This window comes from Carcharhinus amblyrhynchos, chromosome 1 (genome assembly GCF_965287045.1).
Source record: "Carcharhinus amblyrhynchos chromosome 1, sCarAmb.v2.hapA, whole genome shotgun sequence".
Classification (NCBI taxonomy): Eukaryota; Metazoa; Chordata; class Chondrichthyes; order Carcharhiniformes; family Carcharhinidae; genus Carcharhinus; species Carcharhinus amblyrhynchos.
In genome coordinates this window covers 112,209,022-112,231,006 of record NC_137324.1, presented here as the reverse complement: position 1 = coordinate 112,231,006, position 21,985 = coordinate 112,209,022, and the positions used below count along the sequence as shown (strand labels likewise).

Here is a 21,985-nt window from a genome sequence, read left to right as displayed (position 1 = left end):
TTCACATCTTAAATTTTCAAGTGCTTGTATGGGAGGCAGTAAGCAAATTCCAAAGTCTCTGGATGGGATTTTCCATTTGTGCTCACCTCAAGACTGGAAATGCCCACCCAAGGTCAATGGACCTTTAAACAGTCCACAATTTATCTTTCTGAATCTATTATTTATTTCTAAATTGGGAAAATAATGAATATTTCTTTGAATTTTCTTTTTTATCTTTATCACTGATTTGCTTTATTGGAATTGATTCATTACTTATTCAAGGAAAAAGATCTAAATCTATACATTTACCAGTATTATTATTAAGACTTCAGCACTGCTTCATACACAATCAGTCGTTTATATTTAGTATGTTACATTGCATTTGAAACTCAGAATGCTCTATGTTCATGTCTGTTCATAAAGAGTGAAATTCCAATTTTCAGATTAATTTAGACCACCAAACAATGGTAGATCATTTTCCTTAGCAATATACACAAACTCATTACAACACAAGCCTATGGGAGGCAGAAGTTTGGGTCCATCCTGGTAATGTGGTAAATCTGATTTTATTCATATGGTATCGGTTCCTGGTTGCACTGAAGCTGATGTATGCCTTTCCTTGCGAGAACCCCATTACCTCATCAGTGGGATTGGGGACAACCTAAGCAGGAAAAGCCATTTGAAGACTCTCATTGGATTTTCCACCCCCCTTGCCCTTCACATCCACTACAAATGGGGATGGAAAATTCCCCTCCCCCACAATTTCTGCCCTCAGAGATTCTTAAAGGCACTTCTCAACATCTTTTGTAGATTGGGGGCAGTTATTTCTATCCCAATTTTATTTGCTCATGGTTTTGGTTGCTAACTTCTAGTTTTGCTTTGTTGAGTTATCTTTGATGGGTGGCTCCTAACGTATCAAGAAAAATGATCAATACATTTTCCATTTCCAATTAAGGCTCTGCTTTCAGCTGGCAAACTCATTGCTGTCTTTGTGCTGAATGGCAAAATGATGGGTATCTTGTTGGGAACAGCCAATCCTGTACTTGATAGGATCTATTTGACAGATAGAGAGGTGTATTCAGCATTTGTTTTCACAAGAGTTCAATGATCTGAGCTATCTCTATCCTTTTTAAAGCAAAAGAAGTTGAAATATTCCTTTTGCTAATCATCTGATTATATATTCTATTTAGAAACAACAGGACCTGGGAAAAGATTCTGTTGGTCTAAAGTAGGCTTTGTTCTTCTTAGCTTTTTTGATATACAAGATGAATTATCTGTTGTTGACAGTTGCTTCAACAGAACTCAATTAAAAACAAATCTCCCTTTTTGAAATTACTATCAATTTCAAAGAGCAAAATCTTGTACCTTTTCCGACAATAGGTGCAGACTACCTTTACCCAAGGCAGCATTCATTTTCAAGTTCAAATATTGGTTTAAATGTTTGAAATGAATGCTGGCAGTGGGTGCCTTAGCCGCTATCAGCACACACTTGGAAAGTTGTGCCCAATGAGGGTCCATGGACTATTCACCCAACAGAAACTTTGCAGTGATGTCCAGCAATCACACAAGGTAATGCTCAGGAATAGACATCCTAACTAATTGTTTCTGATCTGTGGTTCAGGGTCCTACATTAATTATAATACTTCTGTCATCATGCCAACTGATTTTGGCTAACAGAACGCAGATTAGATCAAGGATCACACTTGGGTAATTCCCAGCTTGTATGGCTCAGTTCTGCACTGGATAATGGATTTGTCATTGAAACCATCTGGGAAAGTCCTATTGAAAGCATATTTGTAATCATTTACTGCAGGTTTGCCTGACTTTTGCCTGTTGTCATGCAACAAAATGTTAAGATTACAGTGAATGCTCTGGTAGGTTTGTCAAAGAATCGAGGATAAAGTTAATAAAAAAAAATAGGGTGAGAGAAAAAAATCACTTATTAGCTTAAGATTTTCACTCCAATATAACTGCCACTGGATAATTTATCATTCCCAATAATAGATGCTCCAGGATAAGTCTGTTCTACATTTGTTTCATGCAAACAGTCTGTTTATTATCTGTTTCTGCTGTGGTAAATCCATGCTTTTGTTTCAGGCTATATGCTATTTTTGTTCTGTTCTTTTATGTTTAAAAAAATAGAGCCCACTGCCAGTCTAGAATTCATTGCCACGCACCAGGAATTATGGTCAATGAATCCCATTTTATGACTTTAGTCAACAAGGTACAAACAAAGCTTTACAGTAATTTGTTTGAGATTATTTTACATTGGGCAATATTTACAGTCCGAAATGGTGGCATTGCAACTGGAAGAGGGGGCTGGGGGGAGATGGCGTGTAAAATTCCACAATGATCTTTCCACTGCCCTTCAACCCCAACCTGTCTGCAGTTTTACGGGGGGACAGATGAGACTTATCCATGCCTCCTGTCAAGGATTTTAAGTGGCAACTAATAGTCACTTGAGGGTTGTTTCTCTCCCAGCCTCAATTTTGCAGCTTCCACTTTAGTGGAATAGATTTGTTAGTGAGGTGAATAGTGAAAGATAGTAAATTGTATTAAACTGGTGATGCATCATACTCTAGTTTCAGATTTTTGACATAGGCCTTGTGTTCAGTGAATAATAGAGGCGCCCCTCCCGCCTGGATCTCCCCTGTCTGTCAGCAGCCTCTTTGGGGCAATATTAATAGCAGTTGTAAGTGAAGTAGTTAACCAGAATCACTATTGGTTCAGTATGGTAACCTAATAGAATCAATTATGGGAACCTTTCAAATTTCTGTGAGAATTGTGTCACTGTTCAGCAAACCTTTGTAACTGAGAAAGAGTGATGTATACTGAGGTAACATAAAAAGAAGTTTATTAAATTGCTGTAATGAGAAATTTGAAGGCAAGCAAGTGCTTTATTCACAATATTTTTTGACATGTTGAATCGCCATAAAATTAACTGAGAAAGGAGTTATGCTCCTTACAAATGTCAATTCCATTTTTAACGACACAATATGCATGGTATTGAAAAGTATGTCTTTTGGGAACAAATTGATGACATCAAAGATGATTTGGGCAATACTTGTTATTGCGTTCTAAGTCTGTTACACCAATGATTGAATGTGTACAAACAAACCTGTGGCGTCAATTAAATAACATCCTGAAGTGCCTACAACGTTTTTAAAAATGAAATATATTTAATAGTTTATTAAAACTGCTCGGTTAATCTTATTCTTTAGGCTCTAATACAAAAATCTCTATTTTTCTAATTTTCAGTCTATAATTTTCATCCGAGACTACAATTCTCATGGCCAAGAGATTTCTGGGTATATTGATTACTCACATAGACTCAAAACAGAACAATTTGAAGGGTACTTTGGTAGAAAGAGGAAACTAATGCCACGATCAACAGATCTAAGGTACTCTTACAGATTATAATCCTCATTTGGTGACACTGCTGATGACATGTTTAGTTTCACATTTTGCTCATGTTCGTCATCTACAAATTATAGTGTCCTACATAATTAATAACTTCCCAATTATTCCTCATTTGTGGCTTCATACTCCAGTTGTTTTTGTCAGGGATAGTACAGTATTTCCTGACAGCAACTTAATGATAGAAATTGAAATCCGACCATCAGGGAACACCCACAAAACTGATAAATTACCATGAGAGGTGAAGGATAGAATATACTTCTTCATAGTTACCAACATATCACTTACTCCTACTTCAAATGATTTACCTCACAGTGACTGTTATCTCTATCATTTGAATTTTCTTCTATTAGCATAAAGGAATTAATGCAGTGAACACATATTAATAAGGAACATCTGCAGAAATGGCATCTAAATGTTACAAATGTACTATCATTCACCTTTCAGGAAAATCACGAGTTATGTTGACCAGCTCCTTGTCCCTTTATCAACAATAACAACAGCAATCTGCATTTAAAAAAATGCCTTTAACACTATAAATATTAAGACATGTAGCCAAAAACTTGGTCAAAGAGTTAGGTCTTAAGGAAGAGATAGAGATCGCAAGGCAAGCAGGTTTATGGAGGAAACTCCAGAGTTCAGAGCTGAGGCAACTGAAGGCTGGTGAAGTGATTGAAGTCAAGGATGCGCAAGAAGCTAGAATTTGGAGCAGCACAGATACCATGAAGAGTTGTAGAGCTGGCAGGGATTGCAGAGGAAGGAAGGGATGAAGCCGTGCTGGGATTTGAAAGCAAGGATGAGAATTTTATTATCCAGTTGTCTCTGGACTGAAAGTCAATGTGGTCCATGAGCACAGGCATGATGGTGAATAGGAATTGTGCAAGTTAGGATGTAGGCAACAGAGTTTTGGATAACCTCTAGTTTACAGAGGCCAAGAAAGCATTCAAATACTCAAATCTAGAGGTGACATAAACTTAGAAGAGGTCTCCAGTAGAAAATTGGTTGAGAGAGAGGTAGAAAGGGGAGATGTTGCAAAGGTAAAAGTAGGTGACTTTGGTGATGATCAAACATAATATGCATTTCAACTCAACGCCAAATAGAATCTCAAGGTTGTGAACGTTGGTTCACCGTAAGACAGTGGACAGGGAGAGCAATGGAATCTGTGATTAGGGAACGGGACTTGTGATAGTGAGCAAAGACAATGGCCAGAACTTTTGGGCTGTTCATGCCAAAGGGATCTTCTGGTCCCACTTTCAGCACACCCTTGGGATGGGTTTCCCGATGGGAAATCCCATTAACAGCCGTTGGACCAGAGGATCACGCATGCAAAACATGTCACGGAGTCCAGAGAATTCTGTCCAATGGCTTTAGTCTTCCCAATATTTAATTAGAGAAAATTACTGCTCATCAAGTATTGAGTGTCAGACAAGCAGCATGGCAAATCAGAGCCAGTGGAGTGATTGAGGGGGCCGATCATGCAGTAGAGGGTGTTCTCAGCATACATGCGAAACTTGGCATTGTATTTTCAGATGATGTTGCCAACTGGCAGCGTGTAGATGTAAGATGAAAGGAGTTTCTTAAAGGAGGAGAGAGCAGTGGATGGACTTAAGAATGGAATTTCAGAGCTTGCACCATACTCACCAGCTGATGAGTATGTATTTGATAAAGAGTCAGAAACATTGCCATGTTGACTTATGCAATATATTGCTTGAAATGTCTTGAATTATTCTCTTTGTCTTTGATTTGGTATCAGTGTTTTTGTAGCTTTGATAAAAATGTGTGCACTTAGTTTACAGTCATTCCGGAAGTTGTAACTGTTTGAGCAAACATGAAAGGGCCAAGATACACTTTTATCCATTTATATGGAAAAGCTTATTACACAATGCAAGCAGTCAAGAATGTCAGTTTCATAGAGGGTGTCCAACTGGCCCTTTCTTTTTATCCATTCATGGGACATGGGCTTCGCTGGCTGACCAGCATTTATTGCCCATCCCCAGTTGCCCTTCAGAAGGTGGCAGTGAGCTGCCTTCTTGAATCACTGCAGTCCATGTTCTATGGATTGACCCACAGTGTCGTTAGGGAAGGAATTCCAGGATTTTAACCAAGCAACTGTGAAGGAACAGTGATATATTTCCAAGTCAGAATGGTGAGTGGATTGGAAGGGAACTTGGAGGTGGTGCTATTCCCATGTATCTGCTGCCCTTGTCCTTCGAGATGGAAGTGGTCATGTGTTTGGAAGGTTCTGTCTAAGGATTTTTGGTGAATCGCTGCAATGCATCTTGTAGGTAGTACACACTGTTGTTACTGACCGTTGGTGGTGGAGTGAGTGAATGTTTGTGGATGTGATGCCGATCAAGCAGGCTGCTTTATCTTGATGGTGTCAGGCTTCTTGAGTGTAGTTGGAACTGCACCCATCCAGGCAAGTGGGGAATATTCCATCACACTCCTGACTTGTGCCTTGTAAATGGTGGATAGGCTTTGGGAAGTCAGGAGGTGAGTTACAAGTCGCAATATTCCTAGCCACGGACCTGCTCTTATTGCCACTGTGTTTATGTGGCGAGTCCAGATGAGTTTCTGGTCAATGACAATCTCAAGGATGTTGACAGTGGGGGAATTCAGTGATGGGAACACCATTGAATGTCAAGGGGTGGTGTTAGGGTGCTTCTTATTGGTGATGGTCATTGCCTGGCATTTGTGTGGCGCGAATGTTACTTGCCACTTGTCAGCCCAAGCCTGGATATTGTTCAGATCTTGTTTCATTTGAACATGGACAGTTTCACTATTTGAGGAGTCATGGCTAGTGCTGAACATTGTGCAATCGTCAGTCAACATCCCCACTTCTGACCTTATGACGGTTGATCAAGCAGCTAAATATTGTTGGACCTAGGACACTACCTTGAGGATTCCTGCAGATATGTCCTGGATTTGAGATGATTGACCCTTCACAACCACAACTATCTTCCTAGGTACCGGCTATGACTTCAACCAGTGGAGTCCTCCCCGTTACCCATTGATTCTAGTTTTGCGAATTCAGCTCTTTCATCCATGTTTGAATCAATGTTCTGGAAACTTGGGTTCAAATCCCACCACGGCAGATGGTAGAATTTGAATTCAATAAAAAAAATCTGGAGTTCAGGTTTTTTGGGTTTCTGGATTAATAGTCAAGTGATAATACCACTAGCCCATTGTCTCCCCTTATTTTACATGACGTTCCAGTATTTGAGACCACTGTCCCATGTCCTGAGTCACGAGCAAGTGGGATGCTGCTTTTCCTGTAATTTGGACTGTTAAATCTCTCACATATGCACTATCTTCCTGATCATGCTCTCTCAGAATCCCCCACCAACTCTCATCCCCCCATCCCACTCCCATGACTCTAACAGATTCACCATGCCAGAGTGTCCCTTAATTTTCTCTCTGCTTTCATGGGTTTTAAATCAAAACTATGAGGTAAAGAAGTAAGCAGATTCTATGAACAGCCTTTTCCAATTTGTTCAGTTTTTTTTGTGGCATTGGTTAAAATGATAGCAACCAGCAGCCTTTCTTGTAGTGGTGCTCTTTAATGAATAAAAAAAAAACCTTTCATTGTGGTTTCACTATAAGTCGTTGATGGTAGAGTTAAAATACTAACTAGTAGAATATATCTACATTTCAGCAACATGTTTGTCATTTTCTTCAGATATACTTGAAAGAGACTGCGTCCTCACTTTGGTTTGCTGCATGGACCGTATTATGAAAATAGGCTCCATACTTTAGTCCTGTCTCATCTTTTCAAATGCGGAACTTTCTTTTCACCTTGCTGTCTGCAATTATGAAATGGCATGAGCAAAGGTCCTTGTACTTCAAGCAGATGTGTGGACCATGATCATTATCCTTCTTTCGTTAAAAAAAACAAGAACAGACCATCCAGCCCAATCATTCCTAATTGCTGTTTACTCTCCACATGAACAATTGTTCTTAATTTCTTGAACCCACCCCTTTTCCTGTTTCCCTTTATTGCACTTTTTTCTTTATTTGTTGAGATTATTGTTTAGCCTCCAGTCCTGAAGGGATGTGATCTGTGAATTACTCTGAAGTCCCATTACCGTTTTGCCTCCTGGCTCCTCACCAACTCAGAATTCTTCACATGTCACTCCGGCCTGAGCATTAGCAGGCTGTTTGACTTATATTAGCGAGGAAAGAAAATAATGGCTCAGGGCGTTTTTTTTAATCGTGTTTGAATGGTTTGATTGGTTCAGCACATGTCAACTGCTAGTTCCAGGATTGATGGGTTTCTAAAACATTTCAGTAACTTGATTGAGATGGCTTTGGTTGTTTACTCCTTGTTGATCTCTCGTTGTCCTTAACAGTTTTATGGATGGAAATTGTTCTTGACTCCAATGGGAAATACAAAACTGAGCTGCTACCCTTAACAGGAGGGTATTGCTTCCAGGAAATATTTATGCACTCTTGCCACGTGAGGTAACGGAGGACCTTGTGGTGCATAAGGGGTTCCCAACCAGGAGGTGGGCACACTTTAAAGGGTGTCATGTATGGTAGAATGTGTGACTTACTGGATCTTGGAGAGAAAGAGGGAGATGCATGGTGAAGTGGAGTTGGAGGAGAAAGGCAGGGAAGAAGGAGAAGAGAGGGGGAAAGAGAGGAAGGGCAACAAAGGAGGTGAGGGAGAATACATAGATTGAACTGGTGCTTTAAACTGAACTCTGAAACAAAAACAGGGAAGGCTTGGCAGATGCAAACTTACCTTTAGTGTGTTTCCAGCTTTTTATTTATTTTTTAAGAAGGGTATATTGTTCAGATGAAGTCAATCAGAAATTCTGAATTAGAATCAGAGAATCATAGGCTGCCTACAGTACAGAAAGAGGCCATTCAGCTCATTAAGCCTGCACCGACAACAATTCCCCCCGAGAACCTATCCCTGTAACGCCACGCCCTTACCCTGCTAATTTTCCTGACACTATGGGACAATTGAGTATGGCCAATCAACCTAACATGCACATCTTTGGACTGTGGAAGAAACTGGAGCACCTGGAGGAAATCCATGCAGTCTCTGAGAGGACATGCAAACTCCACCCGAGGCTGAAATTGAACCCAGGTCCCTCGTGCTGCGAGGTTGCAGTGCTAACCACTGTGCCACCATGCCACATTCAGAGAGTAACTCTGAAGATATTTCCAAGTCTGGCACATTCCAGAGGGAGAGTTGAAGAACTTGGTCCAGACCTATCCCCCATCTTTAATTTAACTGTTTCATTACAGTTACAACATTAGCCTTCACCAAAAAAAACACAAAGTGAAAAGCAGAGCCTGTCAAATCTGGCTAATTAATGCACTCTCAACTTCTTCCTATTAACAGCAAAGTGACAAAATGAATCATTGACAGTGTTCTGAAGTGATTTACTGATCAATAACCTGCTCGTTGATGCTCAGATTGGTTCTGCCAGACCACAGGCTTCCAAGCTTCGAACAGTCTCGTCCAAACAGGGACAAAAGAGCTGAATTCCAGAGGTGAGAGTCTCACCTGATGAAGGGGCAGCACTCTAAAAGCTTGTGTGACCAAATAATCCTGTTAGATTTTAACCTGGTATTGTGAGACTTCATACTGTCCAATGTACATATGATTCTTTAACATTGTCTCAAGGAAGAACAGGATGGGCATCTCTCTGGAGTCGTAGCCAATATATATCCCTCAGCCAACACTTAAATATAGCTTCTCTGGTTATTATCACATTGCTGTTTGTAAGACTGTACAGTGTCAAAATATGCTGCCGTGGCCCAGATTTTCATTCCCACGTCAGGTGTAAAAAGTCGGAAGAAATTCCAAATAAAAATCAACCCAAATTAGTGACAGCTTTGTTGTTGTAAAGGCATTTGAGAACTTTAAAGTAAATGCAGGTTGATGTTTGGCAGCATTCTAAAAGGCACTAATAAAGCTAAAAGCTACATCATTTTGTGAGCAGGAGAGAAAGGGTTAAATTTGTTTAGTAGCTGGAAGATAAATGAAGATGATGGTGAAAGGCATGGCAAAATGTTTGAAAAATTCAACACACATCTCCAGTCACAGTAAATCGCTGGTTCCATCGACATTATTTCATAGTATGAGGCAGGAACCAGGTGAACCTGTTGACAATTTCTTAACAAATTGAAAAATGCAGCCAGAAATTGTAAATTCAAGGACACAGATGAAAGGCGCTGGATCAACTCATTTGGGATTCTGCACACCATGAAGTACATAAAGAGTTGATTGGAAAAGGCAAGCTCGCAATATTGTAGACTGCAGACACTGCCAGAGCACATGAAGCCATGAGTAGGCAGGTGAAGATGCTGACTATCCAGGAAGTTAGCCTTCAGCCATGAGAAAGCCAGCAGAGTTAGTACGGTGACACAGTAACAAAAGAATGCACCTGAAAGAGAAAGATTTGCAGGAGCTGTGGAGGACCATATGAGTTCAGACGAAGGGAATGGCCTGCAGATGCATCAAATTGTAGAGCCAGTGAAAAGGTCAATCAGTGGGAAAAGATGCATGTAACAAGGGAAGAAGATGGCAAATAAATTATTACAGACGATGTAACAAGACAAATGAGAAGGAAAAGAAACAAAATCATTCAAACCCTGTCAGCTGATGATGTGTTTGAGCACACTCGTGACACAGGAACCGTCCAACTGCATGAAGTGGCTGGATGTGACTGCTCCCAGAAAATAGAAATTCACACAACCATTCAGATCATGAAGAGGGTGAGAAATAAGCCCACAACCATAAATCTGAAGCTGAAGCTTGATACTGGAGCACAGAGTAGCACTACCCCACTCAGAATATACTAAAAGATCTTTCCTGAAAATGTGAATGCTAATGGTTCTTTTCTGACTCCTTTACTCTTAAAACAAGCAGTGTCGTGCTAATGGCATCTGGGGGAACAGAAATCGGCTAGGAACAATCTAAGTTAGAGGGATACACAAAGGAAAAGATGTTAATTGTATGTCCTATATCATTAAAACAGATGATCCTGCTATCTTGTGATTGAGCAGTTGTGAAGAGCTGTAGCTCCTCTCGTTACACAGTGAGATGGAGGAGGTGGCACTAAGGGTTAAAGGTAGTACACCCATTGAAATATTCCATCATAAGTAAGAAAGATCAGTTATAAGTATATTGAGAATGTTTTGGTGAGATGGTTGGATGCTTTAAAGATTTTGAGTATCACATCACTATTCATCCAGTGAAGAAACCAGTGATTCATCATCCATTCTGGAATCTGACTACCTAATAGTAACATCAGCTGGGATCATAACACAAGGAGGCTTTGATGGAGTCCTTGAAGTACTGATGGTTCTTCTCTAGGGTTCATAGAGCTGTTTCCTCAGTTCAGCTTCTGACCTGAATCTCCACACTCTAAGCACTGCAGAGGTCCCAGTTGGGAATCTCATTAAAAACCCAGGGGGCCAGGCCGATTCATGCCAGAGCTTGACAGTTCTGGAACTCTGCGCATGTACACTGACTCCAATCTGTCAGACTCCCTGTTTGCTGGCCAACTTGATCTCTGGCCAGCCCGGGACCCCTGCAGTTCTGCCCCTCTGCCCCCCATGGCCTGATCGTGGCCCCCACAGCAATTCCCAGGCCAGCCCAGATCCTTCCCCCCCGCAGTCCTGGAGCACCTCCATATCCAGCCCACCCCCCCCAGCCATGCCGATCCCCTCACCACGGTAAACACCCCCCACTGATCCCCCCGGGGTCAGACTCCCCCGGGAGGTAGGCCCCCTGCCCGACCACTACCACCACCACCACCTCGACCTGCCAGAGAAGTTGCGGGTCCCGATGGGAGAATTATGATCCAGAGTTCCAGTTGAGATCAGCCGGCTCATAGTGTGTAAGCATGTGGGGGGATTTCATGAAAAATCCATAGAAGTTACATTGGGTAGCGTCTTGGCTGCAGAGTGGGGTGTGTTTAACCACAGTTGACTGTTGGTTTACATGGACTGTGTGCTTACAATATAACATAAGATAAATAAATGATTCTTTGGGAGGGCATCCATTGCCTGTGGCTGTTAAAGTAGTAGCTGCTCTGAACTTCAATGCCTGTAGCTCCTTCTAGGGCTCCACTGGGGACCTCTGTGGGATTTCTCAAAGCATCCATGCACTGAAGCATGCATTTGGTCACAGATGCCATTTTTGCCAAGGCCCATAGTTACGTCAACTTCAACAGAAATCCAGCCAGCCAGAAACATTGCTCATCATAGAAAGAAAGTATAAACTAGAGGAGATGTAAAAAGGATGTGTTTCTAATTGCACTTATGTACACAATATACAGGTTATGAACACATGTGCCTATGTTGTGCTACTCAGTCTTTTTAACTTTCCAAACCCTACCACTATGTCTTGGTAGTTACCCGAAATTCAAAGTGGAGGAGGAGGTAATCTCAGTCACAGTCATTCAGTTTCTCCCTTCGGATGTTGTCTGCTCAATTTTTGATGAAAAGAGAACATCTGCCTCAGGTGATGTTCAGCGAACAACACGGGAATTATGGAGTATAAAGTTTCTCCCTTGGCTCTTCACAGACAATGACAGCACAATGAAAATATTTCCAAACTGGTTTTGTTTGGCAATGCTGTTGGTTGCTTTGCCTTACCAGACTATTACATTTTAAACTCTCTGATGACTTTCAGCAGCACAGTACTCTACGATTCCATAGACAACCCTTCAACCAAGTGCTCCTCAGGTGAAAAGTGTTGGAAGTGCATTTTACAATGTATTTTCCGCAGTTCCATATGCCTTCTCTTTATTGATTGCTCTCTTGAATGATGCATATGTAGACTGCGTGTTCTGTGTGGTCTACTACCTATGGATTTTATATGTTTGATGGTTGGATGCCAGTATGTTAATTTTTTTTATTCACATCATGGAAATGTTTCCTGACCCTTGTTTAGTCTTTCATTACTCGGGTGGTCTCAATGGTCCGTTCACATTTTGTCTCATCATTTTCTAAATCCAGTTAATCTATCTCTTTTCCCTTACACATTACAGTTTTCTTTCCTGTAATAGGCAGAGGAACCTTTACCATGTATTGTTCTAACCTACACCATTGAAGAAATTCCTTTCTTGATTTTAACCTGATTATTGAATTAATAGCAAAATTTCTTAAAACACCTATCATTAATTCAGCCTTTTTGATCTTAAATTTTAATTTGTGCTTTCTTTTATTTATTTTAGTTTTTTCTTTTCCGCTTTTCCATTGTTTTTGTAATGCCATCTCCAAAGGGAAGCAATAGTGGGCTATTTTTAGGATGATGTTCCATCCATTCCCTTTCATTCACCTGCTCCTGAAAAGAAATAGTGAATTAGATTTTTTTTCTGTAAAGCTTTGCTTATTTTCATTTACACAGTCATTTCAGCCTCTCCTTCCCCCATTTTAATAGCACTTCTCCATAATTGAGACATATATTTAATGGTTCTAAAGATTACACAAAAGGATTACAATATTACTAAATTATACAATTATGTTTAAAACAAAAATAAGTTTGGTAGAATGTGACATTCAAGTTAGAGGAAAGTTTCAAATGGTCTTGCTTAAAAAGAAGTGTTGATTTTAAAATTATGGACTTTGATTGTACACTTACATATTAATGCGATTGGTGCCATTACAATGAAAAGTGTCCTTTATTTCAAAAATTTGAATAGCCTCATTCAAACATTGTATTTTATGTTCAGCATGAAACTTGTATCAGTACTTAGTGGCAGTAAAGAATTTTGGGAAAAGAAACAATCCAAGTTAGATGCCTAACCCAGCATAGATCAAATCCGAGACCCTGGTCTCTGTCGGTCACTAACAAATAAAGTTCCATATTTTCCTTTTGAACCATTGAAACAGTTTGACTGCAACACTTTGTCAATAACATTGTGGAGGGATAAAAAATTAATGAACAATTGAAACAAAAATCAGTTTTCCGACAACAGGAAATGAGATCCAAATATATATCCAGAAGCTAGAAGAGATAAACACTTTGGTATGTAAACAAGCACTAGTTCTGGAATTTGAAATGTTGTAATACTTTCACATGGCAGAAGCTAGATTTTGTCCAACTATGTTTTTTGCTATGTTGGCATGTTAGCAGTTTTTGTAGAGAGGATCCATGCCTGCACAAATGGAAACAGGCACAACTTGCAAACCACATTGTGAATGTTTTGTCCTCAAGATAAGATTAACGTTGATCTGAACTAAAAGAAAACAATGGTGATTGCCAGTATCTTCTGCCATATAATGTAAGGATCACACAGCACACTGATATTTTATGAACAGATGTCTCATAGCAAAGTCAAATTCCCTATTCTAAACATGGATTGTTTTATTACTGTTTAAAATTTAATTTCAAGGGTCCTGGATTTTGTGAAATTTATGAAGAAAATAATCTTAATCTCCTAGCTGCTACTCAAATGTGAATTGAATGGCAAGTGTTGAAATTCAGTTCTTTTCTGTAGTGCTGGTACACAAAGGAAAACAGAGTTTTATACTCCCAGAAGTCTGATGCAGACTGCTTCTCTCAAAACCAATCGAGTTGCTGATTATAATCAAGAGAGATAGGCATATTCTTTATTATATTACTGGAAATATTGGATTTTAAATTGATAGCAATCCTTCTCCTTCACCCCTTCCCTCTATTTGAGTATAAGGAGAAGTTGATGTAATGGGTATCTCTATCCAAACAACAACTTCTCAACCATTAAGACAGCAGAGAGTTAATGATAAGTAACATTAGTGGAAATGATTTTCAATAAATGGCAAAAAGTCATAAGATCTACCCCTGCCTGTTTTTCTGGAGAGAAACATGCCACTTTTCAGTCAGATCCTAACACTTTGTCATTTTTTGGTAAGATTCCACCAATCGGGGTGGAATTTGGGGATTCTCCCAAAAAAATTCTTAGTGCCAAATTCGCATGAAAACTGTGTGTGTTTTTTCAGTGTGTGTTTTAAAATGTATCTCTCACACTCTGTGCACTACAGAGTGCACTAGTGTAAATCACATTGAAAAATCAGTGGGCGAGGCCTAAGCCCACTGGAAAGGTCGGCAGCACAGTGCTGAGTGGACCACTGCGCATATGCCAATCGGCGAGATTGCCAAAATTGATACATGCACAGTGACCCCTATCTGCCTGGCTCCTGATCACTGGCCAGCTTGATCACTGGCCTGTCCCGCACCCCTGCATCATTGGCTGTGCGACCCCTCTCCTCCAACATGACCTGATCACTGTTCCCCTGACCATGTCCGCCCCTTGGACATTGGCAGTTTTCTCCTTGGATACTGCCAGGGGCAGAGGCTGGCACTGCCAAGGTGCCAATGCCCAGAGGGCACCCCCCAGCCACCTGATCCTCTGAGGCCCCCCCCCACTTCGCTCCAGCGGAGTCGGGCCACTAGCTACCGAAAAGTGAGGAGCTACTGTAAACCATACGGGAGTGAACCACTCTAGGGGGTGTGGGGGGGTGTGGTGGTAGGAGGCTGGCAGAGCAGAAGACTTCTGTCATGTTTGATTCTGTCTAATCATGTTTAACTTATATTAAAATCCCTCCTGCATACTTAATACAGCTCTGCATCTATTTCCGGTGTGGCGATAAAATTTTCCAATGTTGCAATATTAAGATTCTGCAACAGCAGAACGTTTTTAAAATAGTGGAGAATAGTTTGGTGTGCTCATTTGTCAGACTTCTAAAAAAAGGGCAAAGGAAGAATAAAGAAGAGAGTTTGAGAAGCAAGAAATCAAATCTGAAAAATATGTAAGTCTGAGGCATCCTTTAACTCTTTAATTGCTATTGAAATCACTTTTACTGGTTACTGTACTAACTTCAGTTGTTAACCTTCTCATAAACATCTAGTCATATTACCTAAATTTAACTTCAACTAAAATTCTAATTCCTAATGCAAACCTGAACCATAATCATTATCATAACATTAGCAATTATTCAGGACCGAAGATTAATTTTCCCCAATTTTTATATATATCAAATTGTAAAGATATTCTGCTGAATCTAATCATCTAATACCTACATTATTGCTCTCCCTGTAAGGCTTGAAGTTAGCATCATGGCCATTCATTTGAGATTGAAATGCATGAAAAATGTTGCTTGGTAGAAATTTTCTACATAATAATTCATTCTCTAATTATAGCTATATTGAAGTTATTGATCCTACACCCTAACATTTTATCAAGAAGAAAGCATCTTACTGAGGGCTAAAGGATCCTATTTTAATACCACATGCTTAGATTTCCAAAGGTAAAGTGGAAATGGACAAGACCGAGATTGCTTATTTCTCACATTAATTTTTGATATTATTGAAACTATTGCCTTTTCAGATGAGACTTTCTTCCAACAACACAGGAAGATGTATGGCCAATTCTGTTTCGTGTTTTGTTTTTAACCCCGTTTGATGGCAATAAATGCTCCTTTTTCGACATTATTTTTGAACCTTTGAACTGAGAAGAAATTGAGAGATTATTTATGAAAAATACCATAGTATTTATTTGAACAGCCTGAATGTCTTTGCATACTAAGGCTGGAATTTTCAAGTCCTGTCGTAGCATGACCTGCCGCAGGAATTTCAGCAGCCCAGCCAAAAGTCCATTAACTTTCAGCGGGACTGGATGATACTGGCAGTGAGTGGGATTGGAAAATACCACCCTTAAGGATATCTTGTTGACACTTCACTGTTCTATACCCTGGAGGGAAATATCAGGAGGACACATCAACAAGCCAGATGTTGTACAGGATGAGCAGCTAAACAATTTCAGTGCCAAAAAGTTACGTGTAGTATAAGTTAAACTTTAACAATCAAAGGTGATCATAGCTCTAATATTAACATATGTACTTGATTTTGTGCAAAGATTGACATAGAAATAGTTTTTATCAAAGGAGTTGGTTTTATCATTTTTTGTTTTGATAACTTTTAACTAGATCCGGCATTCATCTCATCAGTTTATTCAAAGTTTTGGATGTCATGTAACTCTTAAATAATCTGTGCTTCTTGCCATAGCCATGGCATAAAAATATTTTAGCCCAATAGCTCTAATGTCAGATCTAACACATGGCCAAGAGTCAGTGTGACCAGAAAGTCATTTAAGTCAATGCCAGGAATTAAGCCATGATGTGGAGATACCAGTGTTGGACTAGGGTGGGCACTGCAAGAAATCTCACAGGTTTATTTGGTAGCATGAGCTTTGGGAACACTGCTCCTTCATCAGGTGACTTACCTGATGAAGGAGCAGGACTCTGAAAGCTTGTGCTACCAAATAAACCTGTTGGACTTTAACTTGCTGATGTGAGCTAAGTCCTGAGAACCTGGATGCAGTACCACAAGATATTCAATGACCTCACAAGAATGGTGAAGGTCAGCGAATACATCTTCAAATGTCATATCCTACTTGCTGCACCACTCCTTCAGCCATTGCTCAATTGATCATTACCCTGTCAACAATCTCTACCAATCAAGACGTATACTTAATATGCACACGCTTCATCTCACCTTCACATATGCATTAATGGCGGAAGCCTTGCACTTATATCTCTCAGCTTGAACATATTGTAAGCTGTTTAACCATGACAATACCAACCCTCTATACATTATATGACACTCATTGATACACTCTCCCTTGCAGGCAAAAGCGGCACACAAATGGAGACAGCAAAAACTAACAAGATAAAGGCACACTTACATGGATGAGACAGTGCTTGCCATTATCACAAGGGACTTAAAAAAATTATTTCACAGGACATGTGTATTGCTGACTAGCCCATCCCTAATTGCCTTTAAGAAGGTGATGGTGAGCCACGTAACCTTGAGGTTACACTGGCATGGTGTTGCCACTACAATCCAAGTGGTGTAAGTACACCCACAGTGCTGATGGAGGGGAAATCCAGGATTTTGAGTGAACAACAGTCAAGGGATGGCGATGTGGTTGCTGAGGCTGTGGTCAGCAGTGGGCCTGAATTCATTCAAAATGATGGTAGCTTTGTACCTGATGTTTCTTTTCTCATCCCACTTCCTTCTTTCCACTTTCCCCTCATCACAACCCTACCATTATCCCTTTTTTCTTTCAGATGTCCAAGAGCTGCAACCTTGCTAGGCACTGACAAAAACTAAAAATATGATAAACATACAGTAGCATCACTTGATTTCACACGTGCAGCCATCAGCTCATATACTGATACTGTGGGTGGGATTTTCCGGCTGCACTTGCTCTGAGAGCAGAACTTCCTGCCCGAGGTCAACAGACCTTTGTATGTTTCACCTTCTGCCCACTACAATTCCAGTGGTGGGCAGGATGGGAAAATTCCACCCTACGTGCATTTTAGATTAAAGCCTGCAAAAATGCACTACAGCTGAAGCTTGGGCAATGATAACAGCCATGTCCAATCTTGTTAAGAGAATTTCTTCCTCGTATTTTCTAACTACTGCAAAAATGAGTTGTGAGCTTTTTCACACTTTTAGAAGGCATTCAACCCTGAGCTCAGGAAACAGTGGAACATGTTCAAAAGACTGAATATCTCATTAGTTCACCACATTTCACAAAGTCTACAAGAAGTTTTTCATTTTCAATAGCTCAGCCATGAGATACTATGATATACATCAACATTTACATTCATCCACAGAGGATAATTAGCCAGGATTTCCATGCTTGAACTTTGGCCAGTGACTTCCACTTATAGGCCTCAATTTGGGATAACATTTGTTCAGTTGGATGACTTCCACAACAAATGCACATACAATTACACATGAAGCTACATGCATCAATGAAGATATGCTCTCATGTACTCGTTAAATCGTTAAAATTTCTACATTAGGAATTAACACATTGAGCTGGTGCAGGAATTGAGTGAATAAGGATGTCCTTAGCTACTCTTCCTGATAAATTCAGTTATTAGATTTGGATTAAACAATATTTAATCATGATGATCTATTGAAATTCAGTGGCTCTATTTGCCAGTGTCAATGAGAGACTCTGCGGGTATGGCAACTAGACATTAGTTGTGAAATGATGAGATCACTCCATGGTTCCTTCCTGTTTCTTTTAGCACCAAACCTCTCGCAGCTTGACTTGGCCTTCATATTTTCAAACTTCATTTGAAATTTATAATTAGCTGTAACATTTAATTTTTTAGTTGTACCAAAAACTTGAAATCGGATAGTGAAGTGTAGAAATGCAGATGACTGAATTGATTTTGTAAGATTAAAGTGTGTCTGTAGGCACATGAAAAATAAAAAAAAATTGCTTTTATATGGTGCTTTAATCATCGATTTGGAATCTTCGGAGTTAATGGAAGGTGTTGTCTTTACCACGGTCAAGTAGCTTTTCTTATCAAATGGCAATAATCTGCTCACTGATACTCAGATTGGTTTTGCCAAGGCCCCCAGCTACAACTATGCAATATTCTGCCAGCAGTCTAACTGGGTCAGCTCCCATTTCCAGATCTGGTGACCAGACTTTACCTTCAACGAGTAAATTCAGTCAGCCGCTTTTGAGGTATGCTGAGACCTCAAAATAAACACTTGAACATAATTTTTAAAAACCTGTGAGGCTACACAGTTCTGCCCAGTTGAGACCTTCATAATTGGTTGCCTTCCTTTGTGGAGCAAACAGCCAATTTGATTTCCAGATCTCCCCATGAGAAATGTTCCCTGGAAGTAACAATGCATCCTGGAGCTAACCCAGCGAACATCCCGCTATTTTCTCACCCTCCGCCCAGTTCCCCACATCTGCATTTTGGGAGCCCTTGTTGTTTGGAGACCAAGTGCCAAGGTACGGTGTATTTCATGACAAATCCACCACAGTATGGCACCCAGTTCTTGATCTTCTAAAGGTGGCACATACCAATTGATTTTGAGTAGCTTTTAATAATTTAGTTTACAGTGGGCATCTCTGGTAAGCCAGCATTTATTGCCCAGTCCTTAATTGCCTTTGGGAAGGTGATGGTGAGCTGCCTTCTTGAACTTCTACAATCTCTGAGGTGTAGGTACACCCACAGTTCTGTTAGGGAGTGAATTCCAGGATTTTGACCCAGTGATAGTGAAGGAACAGTGATGTATGTCCAAATCACAATTGTGAGTGGCTTGGAGGGGAACTTCCTGTGATGTTCCCATGTATCTGCTGCTCTTGTCCTTTGGGATGGTAGTGGTCATGGGTTTAGAAGGTGCTGCCAAAGGAACCTTGATGAGTTCCTGTATGCATTTGGAGATGGTACACACGGCTGCCACTTTCATCAGTGGCAGAGGGACTGAATGTTTGTGGAATGGGTAGCAATCAAGCCAGCTGCTTTGTCCTGGGTAATGTTGTGCTTCTTGAGTGTAGTTGGAGTTGCACTCATCCAGTCAAGTGAAGAGTATTCCGTTAGACTCCTGATTTGTGCCTTGTAGATAGGAAGACAGGCTTTGGAGAGTCAGGAGGCGAGTTATCTGCCGCAGGATTCCTAGCCTTTGACTTGTTTTGGTAACCACAGTATTTATTTGGCTAGTCCAGTTCTGTTTCTGGTCAACCCCACCCCCCAGGTGTTGATAGTGGGATATTCAGCAATGATGATGCCATTGAATGTCAAGGGACATTAGTTAAATCGTCTCTGTGAAGATTACTTGCCACTCGTCAGCCCAAGCAGGATAGTGTCTAAATCTTGCTGCTTTCTGACAACGACTGCTTGATACTGATCATTGTGCACTCATCTGCAAACATCCCCACTTGTTACCTTTTGATGGTGGGAAGGTCATTGATGAAGTAGCTGAAGAGGTTGGGCCGAGGACACTACCCTGAGGAACTCCTGCAGTGATGTCCTCGAGCTAAGATGATTGACCTCCAACCACCACAATCATCTTCCTATGTGCGGAAGACTCCCCCACCCCCCACCATCCTCACCTGATTCCAATTTTAGCTCTTTTGTCCATGTTTGAACCAAAGCTGTAATTAGGTCAGGAGCTGAGTGACCCTGGCAGAACCAAAACTGAGTGTCCGATACAGGTTATTGCCATCACGTTTAGGTGCAACCCCAACATTTGCAACTGAGGTGGAGGCAGTCTATTCAGTTTGATGCCCCATTGCTTTGGATGACTGTGACTGTCTTCCTCTAAAGAGATGGGGCCATGAGGGCTCCTGTTTACCTGGAGTTTTTAGTATTGGTGTGGGTTAGTCCCTCACAATCTTGACGGCTGGAACTATTTGCATCAATGTGGTGGTGATGAGCAGATGCCACTAACCCAAAGGATGCATTGAGAGGAAAGCCCAGTGCCAATTGGCACCTACTCCTCCATTTTGGTGCACAAAGGCAACTCACTGTGTCCCTGAGCAGAAGGCTGGAAGGAGGTCCAGGGGCCTTGCTCCCTCTTGCCCTATCTACAGATGCACTGATTCCATAGCTAGAGCTATGGAATGCAGGTCAGGATGCATTTGGATCGATGGCAGTCGCCATCACTCCATGGGTGAAGTCATCATGCATTTAAATACCTGAGACATGGCAAAGCTTATGGCATGCATAGGCTCTTCTCAACCATGTGTAAAGCTGCACATGATCCCTGGCATCTCCGAAAAAGTTCCCTCAGCTCTTGCTGCATGTCCAGCAGGCTTCTTATGGCCACAACCAGGGATCCATAGCCAACATCGGGCTCAACAGGGACCTGATTCCCAGCAGTCCTCCAATGATCAGGATACCCGCCGTCACATGCTCCCTGTCTGTGCTGGTGGATTTGGACAGTGAGGTAGATGATGGTGCCTCCTCTAGAAATGCTTCAACACCCCCCAGATGTGGAGTCTTCTGGTTCCTGGCTCAGCTGCAGCCTGATCCTTGAATGGTGATGGCTTGTAGCGGAGAGCAGAAAAAATCATGAAAATTAATTTGTGGATGCTTCACATTTTGAAGGCTTCACATTTTATCAGATCCATGCTGTGTCTGTGTTTGCCAATAGCAGGATGGTTACCTCCTCCCTCTTATTCCTGGCTGCTCGAGTCTGCAACACATTGTGTTCCCTCTTCCTCAGTGACCTGTATTGCCTTTTTCTCGGCTGCGGTGAGCATTCTGAGGTCAGAATCTCCTTCTCCGCCTGGCTCTGCTCTGGAGAATTGTAGAAGTGTGGGGGAGGCTGGCCAGGTGCCAGGGGGGTGGGTGTTTGAGGATGGCCGGACATGTTTCAGGGAACCAACGATCGGGGCGGAGTGGGGAGGCAAGCGAGGCAGAGGCCGCGGGGCTGACAAGCGATCGGAAGGCCGGCATTTCGAGGCCACTGTTCACATGCTGATCTTGGCACTGACAGATCTGCACATGCGCACTAGTCTATTTAACGCTGTGCTGCTGGCATCTCCAGTGGGAGTAGGCTTTGCCACTGGATTTTTAGCATGATTCAGGCTGGTCCACTCTGCGGTGCACAGAGTGTGGGAGATTTATTTTGAAACTCATGCTGAAAAAGCCAGCGGGATTTATTCCAATTTTTATGCAGATTTGACACTTAAAATTTTTTCGGAGACTCCCTCCCTCAATCCCTGGGCATGGGGACCCACTCTCATGTACATTATTGATAACCCCTCAATGAACGCAGCTTAATAGTGTTTAGTAATCACAAAAATACTGGGGAGAA

At 41.2% G+C, this 21,985-nt stretch overlaps 1 protein-coding gene across 1 annotated transcript in view; it reads left to right on the top strand.

Moving 5' to 3' along the window:
- cfap299 (cilia and flagella associated protein 299) overlaps positions 1–21,985 on the top strand; it is a 509,376-nt gene that overhangs the window by 430,512 nt on the left and 56,879 nt on the right. The window contains exon 4 of the mRNA XM_080198915.1: positions 3,238–3,380. Within this exon, the coding sequence (XP_080055041.1) occupies positions 3,238–3,380 (143 nt within the window). The remainder of the gene's footprint in view (positions 1–3,237; positions 3,381–21,985) is intronic.